Source organism: Sinohyriopsis cumingii, chromosome 12 (genome assembly GCF_028554795.1).
Source record: "Sinohyriopsis cumingii isolate HCF-2022 chromosome 12, ASM2855479v2, whole genome shotgun sequence".
Taxonomy (NCBI): Eukaryota; Metazoa; Mollusca; class Bivalvia; order Unionida; family Unionidae; genus Sinohyriopsis; species Sinohyriopsis cumingii.
Window position 1 is genome coordinate 93,063,732 of NC_142972.1, and position 27,567 is coordinate 93,091,298.

Consider the following 27,567-nt stretch of genomic DNA (forward strand, 5'->3'; position numbering starts at 1 on the left):
AATCATCAGTCTTAATAAAATCATTAATCGTAAAGTGCTGGTTTGTGTAGTGAATTTTGCATCATCATCATCATCATCATCATCATCATCATCATCATCATCATCGTCACCTTTAAAGTTAGGTAACTTAAACACTCGTTTAGTGGGAGTATCAATTAGAAGCCTAGCAAATAGTTTAGAAGTAGTTGTAATAGTAATAGTAATAGTGGAAGTAGTAGTAATAGTAGTAGTAGTATTAGTATTAGTAGTAGTAGTAGTAAAGAAAGATGGAGGATGGCATAATTGGTCTGTTGGTGAGGGCGTTGCGCCGAAGAATGCGATTAAGCTTCTGAACGTATATCATGGTGCAAGTTTGGTATATCATAAAAATAAACCTTTGTTTGCAAACTTTAATACTGGATACTTACGTTAATACCAAACAATCGCCAATTGTAACAAATGTAGTTATTACACTGGAATGTTTGCGTACGTTTGTGAGTGTGAGTATGTGTTCTTTTTAAATGAACAACTTTAAAACCTCACCATTGTATCACCAGGTTATACGCGTATAAACAGAAATTGTAATAGTCGCAAAGGTTAAACGTTCCTTTTAGTAATAAAGGTTGCTGATCCACATAGAGTTAATGTATGTGGTCACCCATTATCAATTTGATAACACGTACCTTATTGCTTTACTAGCTAGCTTGTACAATCATAGTTGCACATGGCACTATTATAATCTGTCAATTATCTGCAGAATAAATTGAAGATGTAAAACTGCTATCATTTGTAATCAACACAAATACTACACAAGTTGGTAGGCATTTTAAAATCTGTATTTTAGAAAATAACAATCAACTTTAGTTCAGTATTATGGACACCTGAATTTTTCATTATGATGATGATGATGATCATCATCATCATCATCATCGTGGCCTCTAAAGCTGGATAACTGAACATCAAATTATATCATGATCTTTGCAGCAAATTTATTAATATTTTTTTCTGCGTGTTCTTTACAATGTCAAAATCGTTCAGCATTTTACGATACAGAAGACCTTTATTGCACGCATTTGTCCGACACGTGTAAATAAAACTATTATCGTGTATTAGGAACATCATAAACAATTGAATGCATAAACCACAGACTGGATACTTTTTTGCAGAAAAATTGTACCAGATGTAAGGATCGATATACTGTAATAGATTATGTTTGCAGGACTCAGGTTGAGATAACCTGAGCTTTCTTCTAAAGCATAGTCTATTGTTTACATACTTACAATTTCTCACGGTTTACCTAGTAAACACATGAGTGGATATATTTATAATAAACTATATTGTACAATTATATGATATATATTATATTGATATTGTTGACAAGAGATATACAAATCATTTTGTTAAGAATATTCACATTGAATTTACTGAATTTAAACATTTATTATGGTATGTTATTTTATTTGTTCTATAGAGAAAATACATTGTCAGAGGCCCATTATGTATTATTATGAGAATATATTTAGCACAGCACATTTGATACCTAATTTGAAATTGTGGTTATATTTGTACTTCTAAACTCTCGCTCTCCGACTGGACTGATCGATCGACCGTTAAGATGGCAAAAATGGGTTGAGCATCCGCCTCGGATGCAGGAGGGCGCGGTTTCGAGCCCCGTCCGAGTCATACCAAAAACGTACTAAGATTATAATATTTGCAGCTGCCTCGCTTGGAACCAAGCATTAACGGGCTGGTGTTAGGACTGGTCTTTCTGGTGTCTGGATCTTGTTACCGGGTAGGATATGATGATAGATAGCTACGGCGTGAGGCACCAGTGCGAGGTATCAATATAAACTGTAGCAATGCAGATAACCTAACGATATGACTGAAAAATAGATAAAGCTGCGTTAAAACTCCTAATATCTATCCATTTAGTGAACGTATGATTATGTGGTTGTAGTAAATGTGTATGTAACGGTGAGTATTGCTTTGGAAGTATGTATACGTCAGTGATCGTATTCATGTCATAGAACTGGTGCAACATACAGCCTGGTTTGTAAGTTTGGTAGACGGTTTATACATATGAATACTGTTTGGCATGCTAAATTTATTTGTGCCATTATGTGTGTATTACCTGGCAATACAACTGATTCCGTGCCAAATGCCCATAGAACTCCAAACTTAGCTTTCTCTCACCTTTTCCAATGAATACTAGAATTACCAGCTGTGTTGAAAGTCGTACAAGGGTACAATAGTGGTCCAAAACTTACTGTAAATTTAACATAATAGATATCCCAACTGATTATTCTAAATTCCGTCAGACGACCATATAGTACAGTTTCATGTAAAATATTTTAAGTGATTATAGTGACATCAATAATGTTAATTTCTCATAAAACGCCACATAAACCGGAACGTACTCCCATAAGCATAAAGAACTCAACGAAATGTTACATTCATTCTGCCAAGAATTAAAGTTAATTTATGATAAGTGAAAAGTTAAATTTTCAAACCCAAATAGAGACCCTAAAGTAGTGTTAAATTTCCAAAAGCCTCAAAGTGGCTAAGACTTAATATAAATTCATACGAACAGTATAATGAGTACTATTCACATATATATCGTTTAAGATATCACTGAAAAAAAAAACCTCGATCTGAACGAATTAAATTGCGATATCAAATTATTGGATTCGTCCTCGATTGATCATGTTTTAATCTTGATCTCTCAATATTTATAATGTTTATATATTAAAGCCCTAACGATGATTGATTTTATGCATTCATTTAACGTCTTAACGTCTTAACATTATATAACTATTATCATGATATTTCCGAGGGCAACACATTATTTCTATAAATTATCCAGTCTAAAGGTGCTGATCCATAAAAGATAAATTCTAGCCAACATGATACTGACTTTGTTTGGACAAATCCCAAAGTCAACAGCGACGATCCTCTAACGATGTGTGTACCGTTCCGGATACGGGAGGTCGTGGGTTCGATCCCCGACCGAGTCAAACCAAAGACTTACAAAAGTGGTACTAACAGCTGCCTCGCTTGGCGCTCAGCATTAAGAGTTTAGTGTTAGGACTGGCTGGCCTGGTGTCAGAATAATGTGACTGGGTGGGACATCATGCTACATGTCTGCAGCATGATGCCCCAGTGCCAGACATCACTATAAACTACCACATTGCATACATCGTAGCGATATGACTGAAATATTGTTAAAGCTACGTTAAAAATCAAAATCACATCTATCAAGGTGTACCACTGCATGACATTCAGACAATTATATAATTTAATTTACAACCCGAAAAAGAAAATGAGTACTGACGATCAGCTGACATATCTATTTTTACTCGCCGTGATAATGACCTTGACTAATCCAATCCCAAAATCACGAGTGTTCTTCCAATTTAGAAAAAAAAAAAACATTCTATGAAGTTACACGACAAGCAGACAAATATAAATCAAGATAGCATCATGCATCAAATATATTTACTGTGAAAACGGATGACTACTTTTAGTCAATTTAGTCTTACTATTTGGGTGACAACCCTCCAAATGAACAGTTTTAATTCGTTATCAGTTTAACAGAGGAACTTAGTAATATATGCCCTGTAATATTGCAGGTGAATTAAAAAAGTAAATATAGATGAGTGAAAATTGGCGGATTCAGAAACAAATCTATTGTTATTTTGTGAGACAATTGAATTACTGCAATGAATTTACATTCCATATTCATAATACGTTGCAACAGGGTATTAAGTCTTCATTTATTCAATGTTCGATTTAGATGTATTTGTGTGGAAAATATCTTTAAATGGCCAGAGCGTACACGTCGTTTCCTACTTATCGGTTATTATTTTGGGGCGGTAATCTGTCCAAATCCAGTGTAAAGGAACTAAACTTTAAATATTAGTTACATATATATAATTGCAAACTAAAGCGTCAGACATGAATTTATAATTTAGAGTACTTACCAAAGCCAAGAGTCTTTACAATAGACTAATGTCATGTTTATAGAACAGGAACTTCAGGAATTCAATATTATACTTTCATTTTTTAACTCTTTAGCTTTGAAAACCGCAATGATATTTTGAGCAATTACAACATTTTCAAATTACTTGCCGTGGCTCTCAGACAGGACATGTTTTGCGTTTTTATAAGCAGTAAGACATCATATTGAGCCAATGAAACTCCATACAATGTATTATAGTGCAGAATACACGTTGATAAGACTTTCCAATTTGCAGAAGTAGCTAAACAAGTTTGAATGAGTTGGTGTCCGCATAGGATATCGAGTTGGTTCCATTTCGATGAAGGACCAGATCGACGTTTAAAGAATAATATTGCTCTGACCAAGCATCTAGGTAATGTAGCTATAGCAAGAATTTCAAGATAGTAATTGTGCCAGTTATATTGGTAATTAGAATTTTCATTTTTACACACCTATGCATCATAAGGTTTTCAGTGAAAACGTCATGTTGATACGAAATTTCATTCAATAGTAGCAAACTCAAAAGTACGAATGTGACGAGTGCGTTGGATAGATGTCTGAGAAGCACCATGTTCGTTGACGTCAAACTATAGGTCATGGGAGTATTTGAGTGCGAACCCTATATTGAGATGGCCATACATTCGGGAGGACTATCGACATGGAGATGTTGGCAGCTGGATGGCTACATTACATGAATGACATGGCATAAATACGTGAGTAATGTTTCGCAACTATCCTCCAACTAATTGCGGAGAAACGATGACCACGAACTTGCTATAACGGATGGACCAACTGGCCGATTGATCTTCAGATCTATGACCACCAGAACTGTTGATTACTATAGTCCCACAGTTTCAGTGTCGTAGTCGATCTAATTTGCTTGGGGTGTCTGTGTTGGGTAGTAGACAAAAGTAGAGATGTTGATGCTGTCTGTCTTGTAGCTGTGATGTGTGTCTGATGTCTGAACTGAACTGTGCTGCCTGTGATGTGATTGAGCTTCTTGTGCAGTCCATTGTTTGACTCTCCCTGTTGGATGTGTATGTGTTGGGGCAGCCATTGTTTGACTGTAAACGGAGACAATGTGTTTGTCTGAGTCTACCCGGTCTGTTTGTGCTGCCTCTGCTGGGCAGTTTGTTATCTGTAGAGCTGTTGACGTTGTCCGTCTTGAGCAAAAAAGGTGTCTGAATATTACTGTATGTGATGTGATGGAGCTGTTATGAAAGTCATTGTTTGGCTGTCTGTTTTTGATGTGTGTCTGCGTGTTTGGCAGCTGCAGAGCTCTTGGTACTATTTGTGTTGTCAGCTATGTATTGTAGTGGTTGTCTTGTCATTGATATAGGTTTGGATGTTGGGTAGTGGCTCAATGTGATTTGGTATAAACCTGGTGTGATGCTGCCGGTGGTGACATTGGCTCGGAGGAAGATAGAGGTTATCTCGTGTTGATTGACCAATATCCGGGATTAACGGACCTGTAATGAACAAAGGAGTTCAAGGGATCCTTAGGCAGGCTGGGAGTGGAGGACCATTTGTTTAGCTCCCATGACCGTCCGTCAGCGTCTTGCAAAATGTACATTATGGTTGTCTTTTGGACTTTGGGTTACTTAACATTATCGGTATTTAAAGCAGAGTAATCACCATCATCATCATTAGACCATACACACTATTATCAAGTTTAGTTGAACCAACATCATGTCTGAGCGATAACCGTCATTGTCAACATAAATCAATTTATCACTATTTGAGTGAAAACATGTCATTGTCTTTATGAAACCAGTTGTCATTTTTGAGTGATTATTTGTTTCTTTTTGTACTTAACTGTTTGCTTAATTTCAATTCATTTATCATTGTTGCCTGTTAGTTTGAAATTGAATATTGCAATTCGTTCCAGTTAGGAACCGAATCATTTTTTCTTTTTATGTTTTAGCCACAGATCAGTTATATAACACACTGCGCATCCTAGAGTTAAAATCCAGTTTTGGAATTTATGCTTACAAGTTTGGTGCAGAATTTGTTCTATATTTAATCATCTATAAATAAACATGGTATTTTCCTTGTTTATTTTTAGTGTTGTCATTGTAAGCCAACGTCAGACAGGTTCATCTTGTTTCACACGTATCGTTACGTACGCGAAAACCGCTATATAAAATAGTGATGCCATAGATTGGCAGTGGTAATTACGTCATATACTGCTACGTCGGATTTATTCCACCGTTTTATTGTGAAACGTTCAAGGAAATAGTTGGCCTCACCACAACATTTACGCTAGACTTAGAACACCTATTTATCCATATATTCATGCAATGGTCCTTTGAACCATAAACTGTCAAGCATTGATCTACGTCTTTGTGCATCCGACAGCTTTGCGTGTTATAAGAGTATGCACTAGATATTTACGACTGACTACTTGTAGCTGATTATTTGTGGTAAGCATGGCTCAACAATGAAACCAATTATATTTAGTACAATGCTATGTTATCTGCACAGATGAGTTTGTCTTGTCTTCGAAATTACTATATAGCACTGTTTTTCAATCACTGCAACTTTTCTCATACTTCTGTCATAGACAAAGATAGTGTAAGGAGTACGTTGTTCGTATTACTTACATTTACATAGTTAATGCACATAAACTGCCTATCAGAATAAATCTGCACAATAAACAATACAATACAAACGATATTATGTTAAGTGTGACTGAGGCATTTTGAAAACAAATGTGATTATTTATATTGAACAATATCTCCTTGTAAATACCCATAGTTGTATTTGTTTTTTCTCAAACAAGGCATTTTAAATACTACACATTTCCATGCATTTCTTATAGAAGCAATACAAGCACATTTGTTTTATGATTCCATGACAGAGTCATATGGTATACATTTTCAATGTACAGCTGCTTAAAGTTATGATTTCTATAAAACTGTTTCTCAATGCAAACAACACTACATTCAATAGGAAAACATAGTTAATGAAGTTAAAGAAGCGTACATAATGCAACTGTGCATACAAATTTTAACATTAGCAAAACGATAACAGTATGTTTATCAAATGTGAGCTAACACATCAATTAATATAGTCAAATGATTTCAATTATATTGGATCGAAACTGTAAAATATAATGTTCCTTTTGTCAAATTATAAAACATAATCTATTTTCCTTGAAAACAAGACGTATGATTTGGGTGAATATTCTTCAAATGGAACATATCGGTCTATACATTTGGCCGGATCAAAACGATTTTCAACCCAATATTTTCTCTCATTCATTGGTTTATGCAGTTTCGGAATAAAAAATACATATATTAATTTCTCTGCTTATATAATTAATATTATATAATTATGTTCTCTATAGCATGCACATATTATGTCTAACTGTTTAATGCAGTAAAGCATATGCTCTGAAACAAACATGTATAAAAAATCATAAGCACGCATATGACTTCTAGTTAGGCTCAAACAAGTAGCAAAACAAAGTTAGTCACTTTTATCCCGTCCTTCTCTGAGAATGCCGTAAGGTGAAATCACTATCATCAACTTATTGATTAAGTCTTGTGCAATAAAAAACCCTCTGAAACTAGCTATACAAACTTCATGAAACTTGTCATATTTAGAATTTACCGAGTAACAATTATTTTCCCATTATTGAGATAAATCCCTCTATGTAATTGTGGAAAAGAGTGTTATGTGTGAAATCCACCAAACCCCAATTTTCTGAATATTCCAATATAATTTACCACTACTTTGAAGTTTTCTTACAGATGCAGGATTTGGTCAAAATGGTTCAATGGTTCCTTGATACAAGTTACATAGCATTTATTTTCTTTAAAAGGCTGGACAGGAACATTAAAGAGGCACCCAATCTGGACTGAGATGTGACCTGGGCATTTAGCTACTAAATTTTGTTACTATCTCCACTTGAAATAAAATTAAACTTTGTGTAAAAAGTTAAATTTGTAAATAAAATTGCAATACATTGCTCCATCATGAAACACGGACTTTGGAGTGTAGTCAAATGCAACATAAGCTATACTATATAATTATATAATTAGTTCCGCATATCCGCGTGCCACAACTTTAGCTAGTAAACGCATGCTGCTACAAGGAGTAATGTTTGAAAACATAATATGTATGCATCGCTGTTTGCTGTTAATCAGCTGTGGACCACTTAAACTTTGTGTACTTTATATTGCCACATATAATCATGCAAAGTGAACGAAGCATAATAAAGGAAAATATGAAAACTGCTGAAATCAAGGCGAAGCACAATGTAGAAGACAATTTAGGATAACAAAAAGCTAATATGTCGCAGCAAATAAATTATCAAGGCATAATATAATCATATATACGTCATTAAAATGGTGAAATGAGTACCTGGACACTGGCGCTCATGACAAACATTTAGATCATACTTCTGTAATTATGTTTCTGTGCATTTCACCTTCCTCGCCTTCCATACCCCGTCCACTTCAAAATGATACCTATATTACTGATGTACAACACATAGGCAAGACACGACTTTTATAAAGTATATGACTAACAAATGTTAATTTAATAGTTATATAATTTGCAATAATTAATTACATCTGTTTTAGAATTAATCTTATGGCTATAAACTGTTATGATCTTAATTTTGCATGAGGTCTGGCCCACCCACCCTGAACCATTATAATCAACATTTTCAAGACTCTTTCAGTAACTTTTATTGTGTTCCCAATTAAACAAAAGAAACAGTATGGCATGTTGAACCAGTGCAATTTTCCTGCACCAGATTATGACATCGTGATTGGTTTTTGTTTCAACATCTTGATTAGGCGCTGTATCTGTTATGACTTGGTTTATATTCCATGTAATTATGAAATTATGCAAAGTAAAGTACAGAAATATTGGAAAACATTTCTTGGAATCATCTCTAGCATTGGTCGAAGTTATAAGACACTTTAGAAGACCATTATAAATTCAAAACCATTATTAACTCCTCAGATGGTTATACCATATTTTCGACAAACAATAAAGCCTGGTGGATATAAATAAAACACACTCGACCATGTTTTGAGATATATGGGGTAGTATTCATTAACGTTTGGAATCAGCCAATCCAATGCTATAATCGGTACCCAAATACCCATCGAACAATTATGAACTTGTATCCCGTGATACAATGATGTTACTAGGATATGCTCTTAAAATAAGTAAAAGAAAGAGTGAAGACAACAATCTTTGTATAATTTAGCAAAAGAGTTTATTGTCCTAGAGTACAAAGTGAAAAATGAAAAAAGAATGAACTTACATGTTTAAGAATTAAATCCAAAAAATAAGCAAAGAATTAAAATCACAAGTCCTATGAATGAAAATTTCTTAGTGAATATCAGTGTAACTCAAGATGGAAGGCGATAACGTCTCTAATAGTTAGTGCTGTACTGATGTGTCAACAGTCTTCTGTTAAAGCACATAAAATGCTATCTCAATTTTGAATTCAGTATAAATTCCAGTAAAAGTCTTTGTCCAAGAACTAAATCAGAGCACTTTAGTATTTCCAAAGAAAAAAATCACTTGAATTCAATACTTTGAAGAAGAAAAAATCAGTCCAAACTATTCATAACATAATACAATTTAACGCGTCAAATTTTAATGCACGATTGACATTATTTTCATCATAAGATCAGTTACACTACTACTTAAATCGCAAACAGATTCAGGGATTGGGGTCCCCACAAATATTATTTGGAAATAAATGGAAGTTTATTTACTAATTGACATGTGCTTTATGTAACGTACTCTAATTATGACCTTGAATCAACTGATTGAATATTAATCTGAAAAAGAATTAAAATATGAAAATATTATTTTCCAAAACTGTCATCGTTTTGAAGGTCAGCAACTAGATACAATGTTTATATTATTAGGTAATTACATCAGTGCAATAAATTTAAGCGATCAATCACCTCAAACTGAACTGAACTTAATTCTGAAAAAGTAATGTACAGTAAATAGTATTACATTACAACAACATGCAATGGAATAAAAACATATTTTAAAACTAACAAACAATTAATTTAAATATATACAATAATAAATGCAATAGACGTGCACCGTATATCTTAATACATAACATTGCTGGTTATTAGCATTTCACAGTGTCTCCATAGCATCATGCCCAATTCACCATAAATTAACAACTCTGTTGAGTTGAAGACAAAGAAAATGGAGGAAAATCACGTGAATAATACTGACAAAAGTTATTGATATATATGACTGTAAGAGTAGCATATCATAGCTGTTAGATAAATTCTCACTAATCGTATATGAGATCAACATAATGACAAATATATCTTTACAATTCAGCATTAAAACCAAGTTTGTGAGTAAAGGTAATGTAGCTTGATACATAATATGAACGTATCTAATATACAAAATTTAAATATATGCTGTTTAGTATCTGACCATTTGACGGGTGTGTATGATGGAGAGGGATGATTTTATCTCAGTGGGCAAGATTGTCGTTTCCTCGACACTTTTAGCTTTGCTAATAAAATCAAGACCTTCCATGTCAAATTAGTTAATGGTTTGGTCACATCGGACGCAATATTAGAGCGATTATTTTATTGGAGTGGCACACAACTCAAAATTAGCCTAGGGTACTAAAACCCATTGAGATGGTACTGGATATAGTGACAATATTGTAATACTTTAGATTTATTATGTAAATCAGATCAAGAATATGATTACGCTAGTAAGGGGTGTAAATGGTTTCCTTTCACCCACTCCATACAAAACAAGAAACCATAGACTACCACGGCTCTAAATTATCGACCCCTTCACTGCAACATACAACTGAATGCTTTAAGTCTGTATATGTTCTGAACGCTCAGTTAGACTTTGTTTCGCGTGGTCCTGTCACGAGCCGGTTTTGACGCAGCAATTTTAAAAGCTACAGTGAAATTATTCTTGTTAAATAATTTTTGAATTTTAAAGACTACGCAGCGAAGAAATCTGTAAACGTTTTATTTTTGCCACCATGAAAGAATATGAGAAAAATTACGACATTGAAAACATATTTAGATTCATTTTGAGTCTCCGATTATTCAACAAGTCAATGTTCCAAAAAATAAATATTGGACCTAAAGGTTTATTATACATCAACTTTTCATTTGAGCAAGACCATACAACCATAGTACCTAGGCATCGTTAAGTGAGATGGCAGTGATTTGGGAAATGCAAGCTTTGTATACCACTCGACCATCCAATGCCCGTTTGGGAATGTAGACATGATTTTCTGATCGGGCCTTTTTGTAATGATTGCATTGCGTTCGGTATTTTAAATGCTACATCCACGATAAAAAAGACATTTAAAGAAGCATTGCAGGTCAAATTTCTTAAGTGTACTTAAATGGAATAAGGTGATAGTGGGGTCTATTTTTGTATTAGTGTTTAACATGGGCAGCTCAAGCTATAACCAACATCGCTATAGACATTAAGTTAAATATTATATCCATGATAATCAAAGTTTGGTCTTGGACTACTGTTGTGAACGATCATTGTTGTCGGCCTACACTCCAACGATGCATTGGCGACGCCATTATGTAGTAAGCCTAATGTCTGAAAGTTGTCATATCTTAGACCTATGTAACCATACAAAAAGTCTTACTAAAAGATTGACAACGGTATATATTTTTGTATATTGACTTTCGTTCATTTTTGAAAGCTATGAATAATTATTGATTTGTAAGTAAGAAAAAACAATGTTGTAATATATAACTCATCAATCACATACTTTATATTTGCAAAATTCCTTCGTCGAAATTACTGCAGTTGGCTTCTTTTGGTCCTGATTCGGCCGTCGTGTCGTTTTGGCAGTCTGCGGATGAAGACGTATATAATTAAAATGACCTTGTGTTAAACCTAACAAACACACAAACATACACACACACACAGACACAACTCATAACTACTCACCTTCTATAGTTTTTACTAGTGGTAATTGTGTCTTCATGATCCAGTTTAATGTATTGATGTGTGTATAAATGATATTTATTTGCATTATATATGCAGTTTGCAAGCCAAGTATGCTCTAAAGACTGTGACAAGTACATAACTTAACGAATTAAGCAACGTCATTACCTTGTTTACACCATGTTGTTTACGGTTGTTATCTTAGACACCTTATGCATTTAATTAGGCAAAACATAATTTTGAATTCCGTTTCAAATCCGTCTAAAGAGGCAATAAAGCAAAGCTGGTTACATATTCTACGTGTTGATGCTGCTTAATTTGCAATACATATTTTAAAACAATAAATTATATTGCATGAATTACTTTGCATATCATAAACAAAGATGCTATATATAGCACCCGATTGGTCGATAACATATTTAACAACTATGACTCTAAAGCCTTGAAAATTGGAAATCAATGAAGAATGTAATTTTAATTAAGTCGCTATGTAATATAATATACCTTGTTGATCTGAATAATCCAATCTGTATTGAATGATCCTAACACGTGCATAGTTGCCGTGTGTGATGTATATGACTCCTTCTTGTTCCTCATAAAAAATTTCACGGGGCCATTCTAACACTTTGTGTATGGTCACTAGTTGACCTCGGTCATTCAGCTGGTGAATGCTGAAAGGGGACAAGTTACATATAAATATATAACCCTTCTTGTCCACAGTTAATCCAGTCGGGTACTTCAAATCACGATGGCGATACACAAACGTGCGTGTTTTGCGATTAGGAATAAAATAAGAATACACACCAGTATCAGGGGAGTCAGGACCAGCATCGCACGAGATATAAACAGTGTCGTTGTCTATGGCCAAGTGGCTATCTGTCACAAGGCTACCCTCGCAGATCCGGTGTATTGCGTCTACTTGTCCATCTGTAAGAGACACAACACTCAAATGCAAACTCCCGTCGCCCCGCTTTTTTCCGCTGATAACAAGTTGCTCCGTTGCTCCGATTTTTGCCACCGCATCACATCTATGAAATCCTGTCGTTACATTAAATCTGCGGACGCATTTGATGCCATCGATAGATTGAAATGAAAGGATTTCAACGGAAGAGTTAGCCAGAAACACGGCGACTTCCTTGTTACTAATAAGACACACACCCACGGGGTTGGACTCCAGCTGATGAGGAATAGAAACGAGTTTTCCATCTTGGCGACTGTGTAATTGGAGTTTCTTGCCGTAGTCAACGACCACCAACATGTCTGCAGAGACGACAATACCTCTGTAGAAGTTCAAACGGTTGACTGTTGATACAAATAACACATTTCAGGATATTTCCATTACGAAGCAATACCCAAAATACCAAAATACATATTTATAGCAAAACAAGGATAAATATCTTCTATACATTTCGGTATCATGTTATTCAGAATATCTTAACTAAAAAACAATTAAGTATTAAGAGAATAGTGCAAAGTAACTTGTATGCATCAATATATCGTTAGATTTATTTTATTGCTGACTTTAAATAATAGTTTGCAGTCTTAACTTTAACCACCACCTGTCATTATCGTAATCGTCCTCTCAACACCGCCAATATCCTCATATTTGTTATCTAATAGATTTTCTTCTTCATTTTCTTCTAACTATTCTTCTTCTTCTTCTTCTTCTTCTTCTTCTTCTTATTATTATTATAAGTAGTAGTAGTAGTAGTAGTAGTAGTAGTAGTAGTAGTGGTAGTATCATCATCATTTTTATTATTATTATTAGTATTTATATTAATAATAATAATAAAATTATTATTATTATTATTATTATTATTATTATTATTATTATTATTATTATTATTATTATTATTATTAATGTCGATGTTGTTGTTGTTATTCCTGCTGCTGCTGTTCATTTTTGCTCTTTAATTTTTAAATGAAACCGGGTCATGGGTTGTACGTCTCACCAATGTGAACTGCTATAAGTGATCTCTAATGGGAATTATACTCCACCCATGCTTGTTAACCATTAAGCGTCGGATCCAATACGTTGGCACGCCATGGCCAGTGAGGCTTGGGGAATTATATTGGAGTAATTCAGATCCCCATTCCCTTTATTTCTCTATATTACGAACAGGATTAGAGAACGGCCAAAGCAAGTAGAGAACAGGCAAAGGCAATTAGAGAGCACATGTGGTGCACAAAAAGTGAAAGAAAGCTTGTTAGCAACAATACGTTACTGATTCATTTTAAGTACATCAGCGCTGGCAATGCTATGATGCTCATCATCGTACTGAAACAAATAGAAGTAAATCAAACCGCTAATCAAGCAAACTGGTTTGGTTCTAGCATCTTTATAATAGTGTTATACTATACTATTGTTTTACCGAGTTTACATTATTTTAAGCTGCTGTCCGCTCTAGTCTTTGGATATTTATCCTAGGCGATTCGATCATAGAGATTATCTACCTGCTCCGAAAGTGTGCACACGATGTCCGACAAGATCTGAAAGCACTCGGAACCCTCTGTTCTATTCAAAGTAAGTTTGACTGTATTGGTGCCTTTAAAGTAAGTGTTATACATGTCATTCTCCAGTTTAAAGCAAAGATACCTTCCATCATACAAAATATTTTTCAATTTTTGACCAGTATATTCCACTGTTATTCTCATTATACGTACGTTACATAAAGCTTAATTAAATTTCGCATCATCATACTTTGCTATTCGAGATGGCATTAGGTCGCTGATTATATAATCCTTTGCTCTAAACGCTTGGATCATATCCAACATAATAAACTTCTCACCCCGCAAATACGGATTTTAGTATACGTTGCAGATGCAATCTGACAAGCAGATTTTTGTTCTCGTACTTTGGCAACAGCTTCTTAGCGGTGGCCGATAAAGCAAGGACAGCACATTATTAACGGTACCACCTGCTGTAGCAATACCAGTTGTTGTTAGAACAATTCGTGAGGTACGTGGTCAGCTTCAAAAATTTGCCACAAACTTACTTCTTTGCACAATGTTTCTTCATGTGATATTGCTTGTATTAGTGAATAAGCTCATCTCTATCATCAATCGGAATTTTCTTTGAAATGTGATTAAATCGATCGCGATCTTCTTTTGCCTCGTCTATAAGTTGTCTTTGTTTATAACGTTACGCGAAAGTGAAAACATTTTCCGCTTCGACGCTGTCGATCACAGTACGAAAGCCATCATTATTAGCAGGATCAGGCAAAAGGCTCTGTACTTATCAAATGTTGCATCATCATGAAAATGAGAATCACGACCATATACAACATATGACGTTAGAGGATTGAAGTGTGTTGGTATGTGTGTCAAATAATTGTAAATCGGCCCCCAGCGATCCTGAAAATGCTCTATAAACGTCATCCTTTCTCGTCAGCGTATATTGTCTCATGATAGCATATGCAGAATATATCAGATCATTGTGCATGAATGGAACACCAAATTCACTATAGGCTGGTACATGTAGATGACTTGCTTTACGACTTTTTGTATCTATGTACTTTAGTTCTGCCATTATATTTTCATATTCGTTTTTGTAAGTTTTATACTGAATCATTTTTACGTGATCTGGGCATACATCAGCATCAATACTATCAGAATCAACAATCGTTTCGTCAGCATGTATTTCATAGATGAAACGAATGCTGGCGAAACGATTATTGATGTTGTTATTATTGAAACATTGGAAAACACGACACTCTCACTTTCGTCATAGAATTTAGTGCAGCATTAATCTGATCGACACTATATTCGTACTCACCCATTTTTGTTAGCGATTCTATACGTATTAACCAAAACGTTGTTAAATGATTTGCTACATAATAGTCATCAGCAATTTTCATGACGGTACATTTATAACGGTAGTCCATGCCGAGGTCATGGAATATACGGCGCTTGTTAAACGTATGATGCAAAACTTATGCTTCGTTAGCTTATTGTTTATTTCATTATCGACTTGCTCTAATCTGTCATCAACCCGCCTTGGGTGGGTCTATGTCTGACTTTTTACCACCATGTCATCGGCTCATGTTAATATTTGAAATGTTGATCGTAGGTAAATTATCCCTGTCAAACACTAGTATTATTGTTGCCACCAGCACTTCAATATCACAATAAATAACACCAACAGAGCCTGGTGGAAAGTTTGTTGGAAACGCTGTAACTTTACCACCAGTGAATGTTAAATTTCCAGACTTAGCAACCTTAGTGTCAGCAAATGTCTAGTTCATGATATCTGATCCTAACACTGGAGTATATGTCTTTGTGATTTTATGAGAGGCCATGTCCAATGCATCTGCCATAGTACTGAGGTTTTAACGAGAAATTTTTATTTGGCTCGTTTCACGGTTGCAGTGCAATTACCATCGCCTGGTGTAACCTGTTATTAACTTATTACCCATGATAATATTATCCAACAATGTTGAGCCTGCTCGAGGAACATACTATTCCAGGGTAACAATAACCTGACCATAAGATAAAGCGTCCTACGAAATGTCTGGTGGATAAGGTGTGGGTAATCCTGTGATCTTACCACTGGTAAATACTGGGTCGCCTGTCACTGTGTCTCCGGCCTTGTTCACGTTTAGTGCATCAGTTGTATTCAACTGAGCAAACCTAGCGGACTGGGTATCATTGGCGTATCAGGGAGGGTAAGGTGTTTCAGTTCTCGTTAGCCGGGCATTTTGAGATTTCCGGTCATAGTAAATCCGGGTTAAATATATATATATATATATATATATATATATATATATATATATATATATATATAGATATATATATATATATATATATATATATATATATATAGATTGCTAAATCCACGGTTGTTGATTCCTTGGCACTTCGTGTAATAGGTCCTTATGTACAAACTTTGACAACTATTGTTTTCCTCTCGTTAATGAAAGCTCAAAATGCAAAGGCGACTAAAATATCTAACGGCTATGAACAATGAGGATAATAAACTTTGAGAACATTATCAAGAACAAGCACCAGAACAATTTGCTCTACTGTCACTACTTTATAAAAAGACTAAATAATTAATCGAGTTAATAAAGCGAGATGTTGCTGTGAGAACGACTTTTAAGAAAAAGGTACAAGACGCATGTATTGGGCAACGATACGCAGAGAAAGATTTTGATCCAATTTACAAACAGCCCGAGGTACAAAAAGAAGATTGCTGAAAAAGTTATATTTTGAGAAATTAAAGAACAAGTGGGCACTACTACTGCTAAATTTGGGGATAAGGTAGGGGAAGCAACTAGGTTGAAAGCTAAGGTGGATCAAATAGAAAAGGAAAAATAAACAACTCCTTAGGGAATTAAAAATGTAATAAAGTAAAAATGGATGACTTGATCAGTGCCCATCGTCCTGAAGTTTATTTGTGGGAATACAAAACGGTATCTAAAAAGAGTTTAATTCTAAAGTAGGGCATATAAAATGTATGGATTTTATTATTAAATATGAGCACGCTCGTGCAGTAAGAGAGGGAACCTGCAGATTTAATATAACATCTCTAAATGCAAAATAATAAAAAAACATAACGTGGGTGGACTGGATCTCGCTATTGGCCTGCTGCATGATATTGCTAGTGATAATGAAACAGATGTTGTGCAGACACAAAGTGTTGATGATGTAAACTATGTGAAAAGCATATACATTTTGTTATCGCTATTTTATGTGGCACCGTATTAAACCAAATTTAAAATACCGAAACGCACAACAGAATGAATATTGATGGGTTTAAATTACTGATGAAAAGGGTATGACCAGAACACTGCATGTATTCATAAAAAATACAAACTTATTTAAAAGTTTGATATACAGACTGAACTATTTGTGCTCGATGTGCTAAATGAATTAGATCCCCAAGATGGACCCAGTAGTCTTCGAACTAATGATCCAAAAGCTGCTGACCCACTGTCCACCGTTAAAATATGGACCAGTCATTATGCGGAAGATGAGGTACCTAGTGCTTACGCGATGAGCCGTACTTTTCGGATTGGAATGAAGAATATATACAACCTATATACGGTGATACAGCCAATAATTTAAGGAAGATAATTAATGACTTCGTTTCAACTTCAAGAATCGTTGTGGGTAGCAGAGCATATATCACGACTGCAAACACTTTGGAGGAGGTAGCTAATGTGAGGAACATGTATAAAATATTTATTGAAAATAAGTTACTTTTGACACATTAAATGAAATGAATGAATTCGCCGATATGATAGTGATAATACTACGTTGGAAACATATATATATATAAAACAGTGAGAGAGCGAATAAGACAACTTCAACAAAGAACTGGTTTTGGCATAAAGGTATTTGATTCGGAATGAATATTGTTAATCGCCGGATGCAACTGATATTTTCTAATGAATCTTGAAAACAGGGATGGAGACTGATTATAAAATATTGCAGATCCTAGATCATTTCATGGCAAATGGATCCTAACGTTTGGCGAGTACCATATGCTACGCAAATACCTCGTAGCAACGTCCTTTTGCTAGCAAAATACGTTTACCTACTGCATTTGCTATAATGATGTCAACATCGTTGCCTTTCGATTCTTCGCAGACCAATGAAATCAGCGCTAATTTTACTGTGGCATACTATCCGCCTATTATGCTCAAGCCCGATCAATCTTATAAAATAGGACTTGCCTCAGCTACTGTTTGGAACACCATAGCTAACGTAAAGGCGGGAATCAACGACTACTTTGCTTTTCCATCAAGCGACTGGAAATTGATGAAAAATAACGCAAGGCGCCTATAATAGTACCGAACATAAAGCGAAGAAGTACGAAATTTCTAACATAGATCCCACTGCTGCCAATAATTTTGAGTTGGTGCCGAACTACAATACGTTGCGAGCCAGAAAAACACTAACAATTATTGTGTTGATCTTAGTACGGCAACTACTACTGGAACGTTGTTGGGCATCGCTGCTCATTATACATCGCAGCATCGCACGAAGTTGAGCTACCAGTGAATATCACAGATGTAAACACAATACTTATCAACTGCTCAATTTTAAGCGGGTCATATACAGCGCAAGGTAGCACTGGCTGAACTAGGTTTCCAACAGATTATCCACGAGCCTCTTTGTTACAGATAACACCACATCAGGTGATTTACTATCAGATTAGAGATAAAAACATTGCTAGCACAAGTGTAGATCGTCTAAATATGTTTAATAGAGATGATGAGACATGTTCATAACCAAAATAAACAAGGCGGCTTTTGAGGAATATTTTTTCAAAGATCATCGTTAACATCCCAAGTGTTGCACAAAAAGTAGCTTCAATAGCAGTAGATGCTATTAAGATATTTGCAACAGGCGCAGCTTCTGTGGCTGGTACTGCTGATGGTTAGGTAACGTTAAACAATAAGTGGACAGCTTAAATCAGACATTGATACACGTATATAAAATACAATTTGCATTTCGAGTCTTATACATAAAGTAGGCATTCGAAATCATATTGCTGGTACAAATATATAAAATACCACTTGCATGACGAGTCATGTCCGTGAAGTGAGTAATTAAAATCATGCGCATTGGTACACGTTAATAATAAAAGCCTTGCGGAAATTTCAAATCATGGTTTCCTAGATTAAACTTCTTATTTTATATCTAAGGTGGCTACTAACGTAATACCGGATATACATCTACAGCTTTACAACACAGCAACTTCATGAATATCCTATCAAGCAGTTATACGCAATCTACCAAGACATCAAAAAACGTACGATGGGTATGCCGATTCTCTTCCTATAAGTGCAAATATTTTCCAAAGTTGAACTTAACCAAATAGCCTTCAAGAACCTATGCGTCGTAATGGTATACGGGATGAGTATACATTGTTAAAATATATTAATAATTCAAAGTTTCAAAAAGCCGGGCAACTACAGAAATCCATTATGTTGGGGAGACAATCGCATTCCGTATATATTTGATACTCAGTTTTGTTTAATCTTAAAATTACTTCTAAACCAGACCATTTATGCTCTCTTTAACAGGAAGTCGGTGTTGATTTTTCAGTCAATATAACAGTTCTACCGTCACTGATCGCTGTCTCTGTCTGTCTGTTTGTCTCTCTCCCGCACACACATTATCGCAAGAAAATAAACGAAGAGGCGAGAGCAACGGATTAACTTCTTTTCCCTAGTTGAATACACGGATGTTATTGGACCTATCGCAGCAAAATTTAAAGACAAACGACCAAAAAAGGGACGCAGTGGTTGGAGAAGGGCGATGGAGAAATAACAATATCTTGTGGTATATGAAAGATACAGAACGGATATATATATATATATATATATATATATATATATATATATATATATATATATATATATATATATATATATATATATATATATATATATATATATATATATATATATATATATATATATAATCGAACGATCTTGAGTGCGGCAGATTTATGTGCCAGCGAGATACAGTCTCATTCCTGTCTTCTTGTCGCCAACTGGGTCGTCGACTGGATCGTTGCCTGGGTCGCCGAGTCGCCGACTGTGTCGCTGAATGGGTCGTTGAGTCGGTCGCAGATTAGTCGACTGGGCCATCGACGTGGGAGCAGATTCGCTGATTTGGTCGCAGACTTGGTCGTACAGTCGTGGACTGGTTTACTGTCAGGGTCTTCGACTTGGTCGTCGACCAGGTCGTCGTCTCTGGTCCTGACCGCGTTCAAGATCGAGAGAGAGAGAGAGAGAGAGAGAGAGAGAGAGAGAGAGAGAGAGAGAGAAATGATGATAGAAGATATATCGTCAGTTAAAATGTGTATTGTCTCAAGATTTCCACGCTTCTTGGACGAGCCAGTAGAACATGTATATGGGTGGACGAAAGACCTTGTCCCTACACTTTTTAATTTCCCGGCCTGGCCCTTTAAAGTGCGGTTAAATATGACAAAATATGATTCATTCGGCCGAAGGGTATACTGCTTCTCTAGCAAGGGTTCTTCTTCATACAATACTGCTTCATACCACACCAAACCGTGCAGCCACATTTGGCTCGTATATATATATATAAATAAGCGGAATCACGTGACTCAAACTAAGACACTAGACGGTGTCAAACATAAACCTTAACGAAACGAAAGTTAGCTGATAAGAAATGAAAAGTGCTGTCATTGGGTTTCTCTCATTATAATGTGATTGTATCTCTAATTTTTATTGACATCGTGCGCTCCATTGTTATGCTGCGGTTTATCATTGGCATCACAAATAATAACCAACATAGTTATGACATTAAGCTGGATATTATAGACATTACATTATCATACATATGTACAGTCCTGCTACAATTGTGAACGATCATTGACATCGGTCTTCACTCTTACGACGCATCGCTGACGTTATTATGTAGTAGGGCTAATGAAAAGTATCTGAACGATTTCATATCTTAGACTCTAATGAAAGAATCATAAAAGAAAACATCATCTAGATTAAGACTTGCTAAAATATTGAAAACGGTATGTAGTTTGCTTATTTAGTTTACAATGTTTTTATGCACTACAAATACGAATTAATTTTGTTATCAAGGAACATGTAGGTTGCTATGTACGTAACATATCAATCACATACCTTCAAGATGCAAACTTCCCTCTTCAACCAGACTGCAGATAGCTTGTTTTGATCTTGCTGTGGTCATTTTGTCTTTTTGACAAACTGTAAATGAAGACGTACTGAATTTGTCAACTTGGCACTTCCTTTAGGACTGGGCTGCAAACGATAAGGAGAAAACATGTCGCCAATATCCACGTATACAACAATTATTTAATTTTGAAAGGTTTGAAGAGATAGTATGCTGTTATGATAAAAGTGACTTACAGGCAGTACATATACACTAGTTTGCTCATTAAAATAATCAAAAATCGTGACTGTGTACATATGGAAAATGAGAATTGCCGTATATTTTGCTTTGCAAACAAACCAAGAAGGAGTCCACTAATAATTTAATAATGTAACGGACCTCCTACATAATTAATCCAATTTAGAACCGATTACGGAGAAAGAAACAGGCGATTCATAAATCGAGGAAAATGAATAGGAACAGTTTTTGTTTTAACTCAGCTGTTCTTGGGTCCAGCAATCTCATCGAATGGCCATGCCTCCGTCGTACGTACATAAATAGAATCATGCATTATATTCATCAAACCTGCGTCACCTTTTGTCGTTTATAAGCAACTTTATGGACATTTACAACTTTCTGTATACGATTATATGATTGGATCCTAAATAAGTTGTATCATAAGAGACAGGAGTGTATATGAAATAAACATTTTTTGCATTTTATTGAATGAAGGTACGAACACTATAGATTATTCATTTTCAGGTAGAATTCGGTGAGTTTAGCGGTGAGTTTAAACACATGATGGGGATATACATGGCCGCCGTTGTCTTGTTGTGGAGAAATAACCCCGAAAACACCTGGCAAAAACATCAACCAACAGGAGACTACTGGTATTCTCACATACCCAAGCTGGCCGATCCAATGCTTGAATCAACCCTGTCAGAGCTATGTCAGTGAGTTATAGAGACAATCACTTTTCAGGTTGGTATTCGACACCCAATATTTGTGAACTTGAAGAAGGAGATTCCTATTAGGTTGTGGCACTCTTTGCCAAACGTTTGACTATGATACAAAACAGTTATCGATTCATGCGAGATGTACTAAATTCTTCCCTCTTATATACATATTGTTAGCTCACTTGCTCGAAGGTCATGTCAGTGAATGGATCGTCATTACTCAGGGCAATATACTCAACTGGCTTTTCGTAACATACCAAATCTCCCTCTCCCTCATAGACTCACACATACTGACACACCATAATTCGACCAACCTTAATTAATCATGTTGTCTCTTGCATGTTTGTTAACGTGCCCTTTCGGCATTGCTGACTTAAAATGTAATGATTGTGGTGGTGGTGGTGGCAGTGAATATGGTGATGAGAGTCGCCGTGATTGATTAAGATAAGGATTATGACCACGACAATGACTAAAACGACAATAGTTAGTACTACTCCTCTAGTCTGTAATTCAACCTCTCTCTTTATTTCTCTCTGTCTTTATCTCTTTGCCTGTCTATCTGACTATCTGTCTGACTCTGTCTGTCTCTCTTTATGTATGTATGTATATATATATATATATATATATATATATATATATATATATATATATATATATATACGTATGTATGTATAGTTACGAATCAATGGTCATAAACGAATTGTCGAAAAGAAACAAAGCCATCAAATTTGGTAAAACTTAAAAGAAATCGTAATTATCAGTCATAAATGAAACTGAGAGAAACTGAAGGTATTTTGAGGTGAATCCAGAAGCACCTCTTTTAAAGTTCTTTTGAAAGACCAACAAAAATGAAAGTTGCTTATACATTTTCAAACCAAAAATGTACTGGCCCGCCAAGAATCGAGATATTGTCAAAATGGCGTGGTCCTGAACTCCTTTGAATAATTCACACTAGTACCGGAATAATAATGAAAATAATGAGCACATACATTGCTACTAAACAGTCCAAACATTTTCTTTACCTCTCGAACAATATCTAAATAAAACAAAACACATCTGCAGACTTACAACAGGAACACAATAAATACGAATGACTCCAAAGTTAGGAATGAGAGTGACTGGTCTATTCTAACCTTATATAACCAGTACATTACGACTATATTTCAGAACATACCCGCAAGCGACAGATCATGCTACTCAATTTATTTTGAAATTTCATATTCATGTGACCTACCCCAACCAATGGGAAATTGTTTAATTCTTCAAGAAACTCCCAATCCTCATCAGTTACTGAGAAATTAACACTAAGTCCCAATTGCCACTATTATTAGAAATTGTAAGCAGCTGTTTATAGATTCTCTGTAAATGTACACTCTTAATTTTTCTAAAACAGGCCCTTTGCGAAATCTTACTAAGGATAAAATACAATTTTATGGGGTGAGCTTTTATGCCGAAAGTGATATAATTGATATTTAATGACTATGTGGCAGTCAGCTAATAGGTTAGCATCATCATCATCAACAACATTATCACAGTTGTAAATAATTAATATGCTGCAAAACAATAATTTTGGTCATAATTTACAAAGGGATATGACCACTTTACTTTTCAAAAGAGGTGGTTGGGAAATAGGACATGTACAGGTACCTTAAACAGACCATTCATAAGACTACACGTTGTTGGTCAAAGAAGACCGTGTTTAAGGCTACACGTATATTTTATTCAGAAGTAAACAAAGGCTACTCTCAAATACGACAGCTGTATTCATTACACAACATGGTAATACTGGCGCAGTACCACTTACCTCACACAACTCCGCCTCAAAGTGTTTGCAGTTCAATATATTTCGTGGATTATTTACAAAATCCTATATGACGAAAGGGTTTTGGATTTTTAACCAAAATGTTGATGACAATATTTGAAGTCCTACCTGGAGGTTTACTCAGCAGCGGAATAAATACAGTACTTTGCTGCTAGAAATGGATGAAACTACTTACCTGCAAACACAGGGTAGACGAATGATGATACAATCAGGTATATTGACCTTATAATATGTAGGTGAGCAACATATGATCGGTTAACTAAATAGGTTATCACTAATCAGATGCCTGTCTAGTTTACAGGTCCGGGCACACATTGGGTAAGCTTTATTGAAATTAATGTTGCGGTTTCAAGGCATGGATAGGTCAATATCTGTTATGACAGGCAAACTTGTACTCATCCTAATGGTATTTTCTGCATGGAAATGCGTGCTAAAATCATTTATTTTTTGTACTACAATATATTCATGGCTTTTTTGAGCTGATACAAACTATACAATTTTCGTTAAAACATCACCTTCTGTTATATAGGTCTACATATACATGTTAAATGTTATGTGCTATTTTTAATGTAGCAAATAACTATATATACAACTGATGTAAAATAATTTAGCATTGTACTTTATACTTGCTTTAATGATACTAATATATCATCGCCATGAAAACTCGTTGTTTTTCCTGTCTTTTTGAAGCAAAACTAAACGAAGATAAATTCATCGCATTGAGAAGTTAATGTAACTGTTCAAATGTTATGTATATCTATATTTCTGGTAACTTCAGGTATATGATTTTACGTAAGTTTCATAATTTTCATTCGTCCTTGTAAACTATATTGAATACCTTTTGTTATAAATTGTGCATTTATTTTGGCTCTGTTGAAACACAAATTGCGTAGGGTCCAGAAGTTTATGTAAGTATTGTCATTTAGTAATACTTATTTGAACAATAAGACTTCAAATAACGCCTATCGGATATGGATGTTTCCATATGAAGTATGTGGCTACCCCATTAGTTACGCCCGGTCATGCGAGTATACTAAGTACGTCTTAAATCAATACTGTATTTTGTCATATGATGTCCATTACAATGCAACGTACGATGTGCACATGGAGCAAATTAAGAATTCAGTTACCTTCCGATTTTTGGAGTCATTCGCACGTATTGTGTTCCTAATGTATGTTGCAGACGTGTTTTACATTGTACTTATATAGTGTTAGAGAGGGAAAACATGTTTTGATTGTTCAGTGAAGATGAAAAAAGACCATTTTTGGACTATAATATTAGTATGGAACTGTAATAAATCATTTGAAGGAATTCCGGACAACGGTATCATGACTACGCCACAGTTCTTAGAGGACCAGTACATTTCCGATTTTAAAATTCATACGGGACTTTTCATTCGTTTTAAACTTTCATAAACCTTATAAGGACTAGATTAGATTTCCTTCATCTCATACTATCCTTTATTTTGATAATTAAATTGTTTGTTAAGTTTAACAACGTTGTTCGTTAGGATTATTTTATATTGCGTAAGATTGTAACCATAGAGTAGTAACAGTTGTACTGGATCCTTATTTGTAAGGGTCACTCTTATGAGGAAAGCAGCTAGCACAATATAATAACCCGTGAAAGCAAATCTATACGTGCATGCTTCAGTTAATAGCATGTGCTCCATTTCTTTTTAGTGTAAATATTATCACAAAATACTTCTACTAAGTCATCTTTATTAGTATCGGTACTACTTTAATATTTTCAATTGCGTCAAACGGTGGCGTTAACTACCTTATATTATAATTTCGGTCAATTTTGCGACCTGGGACATTTTCAAAGTCAATTTTGACAATTTAAAATAAGAATGTAATTCAATCTGGCTGTATTCAATTGCATATTTGAACACCAATAATAAATAAACATGTCAGTTTCTTGATAAGATTACTTTTGTATTTAATCATCTGGTGACCACAAAGGTTGTTATATATGCCTATAGCAAATTATCCTCATGAAATTGTCCATTTTAGATCAAACGATGAACCTCATAATGCATGTCAGCTATCATAGAAACAACGTAGGTAAATTCATAAATTTGATACCATCTATAAAAATGTTTCATTTTATGTCACCCGAATTTCTCCTTGACTTGGTTCAGTCAAACGTTGAACCGAACATAGGCTGTAGATACAAGGAGACCTGCTACTGACTACAATGCAATTAACATCGAACGCTCTACAGTTTCATCCAGCTGGATTAATGGGCACGTTTAACGTTCTTTCTTATACCTTGTACACACTTACTATGTTTCCAGGTGCTTTTCTCGCAGTAGATGTACCCTAAGATATCTATGGGTGCATATGACTGAATCTGCGCTCCCATGATTTAATAATGATGATATAATGTGTTCAGGTATATAATTCCAAATACAAATGAAACGGGTTTTCTGCAATACGATTGGCTGTAAACGATCACGTGATATTGATCTGGATTTTTACACACCGATAAATTCTGGGACTACATTCGGTTTTATGTACTGTTTGCAATATAAATAAACATTGCAGACACATCACTGTCAAACAATTCTTTCATCTTTTGGATTTTTTATTCAGCTAATAAGTATGCATTATACTATTTTGATACCTTTTCAAATATTCTTTGATTGAAATGCATAGTTTACAAATTGGCATTCGTCTGCTATATAGTCGCGCAAAATGGCCGATTATGAGAGTGATACATTCCCTCACACAGCACACCATGACCTCAGTCACCTAAGCCATACACAACAACAACAATAATAGCGTGGGAACTAGGTCGGTAAATTCTGAGGTCGCTGAGGGATATAAACCAAGATTCCATAAATTATCTGAGGAGGACTTCAAAGCTATTGAGATAAATCAATTCTCCGAGGCTACTAAACGAAACACAAAATGGGGCATCGGCGTTTTCAATGGTATTTTTTTAATATTAAATTTGTTTGCTTATTTAGAAAACGTGTGTGAGTGTTGATGGTATGGGGAATTGGACCACTTACACAAAAATAAAAACAAATATTTATGAGACCATTATTTAAAGAATGAAAAACGTTTTTGAATGGTAAAAATGCCATCTCCACCAATGTGATTTAACACCGTTGAAAAATGTATTTAATAATCCTTATGGTAATTGTTTTGCTAATCTAAATTACTTTGGATATGTAGTCATTAATTCCTTCCAGCACTCCAGCACTCAACTATGCAAGCAAACAAAACATATGGCCTGTTTTACGAGC

General features: G+C 35.0%; 1 protein-coding gene across 6 annotated transcripts; it reads right to left on the reverse strand.

The window, feature by feature from the left end:
* Positions 1–9,212: 9,212 nt before the first annotated feature.
* Positions 9,213–24,599, reverse strand: LOC149786993 (uncharacterized). Of its 6 annotated transcripts, none has more exons than XM_089978321.1 (5): positions 24,486–24,599; positions 21,544–21,681; positions 12,728–13,225; positions 11,745–11,828; positions 9,213–9,786 (listed from the first exon to the last, which is right to left on the reverse strand). In XM_089978321.1, the coding sequence occupies exons 2-4, from the start codon at positions 21,608–21,610 to the stop codon at positions 11,746–11,748; spliced, it is 648 nt and encodes a 215-aa protein (XP_089834447.1). In that variant the 5' UTR covers positions 21,611–21,681; positions 24,486–24,599; the 3' UTR covers positions 9,213–9,786; position 11,745. The 6 variants fall into 6 exon arrangements, with proteins under 6 accessions (XP_089834447.1, XP_089834445.1, XP_089834448.1 ...); XM_089978319.1 differs by having other exon boundaries at positions 9,217–9,786; positions 12,428–13,225; XM_089978322.1 differs by lacking the exon at positions 9,213–9,786 and having other exon boundaries at positions 11,132–11,828.
* Between the last annotated feature and the right edge of the window lie 2,968 nt (positions 24,600–27,567).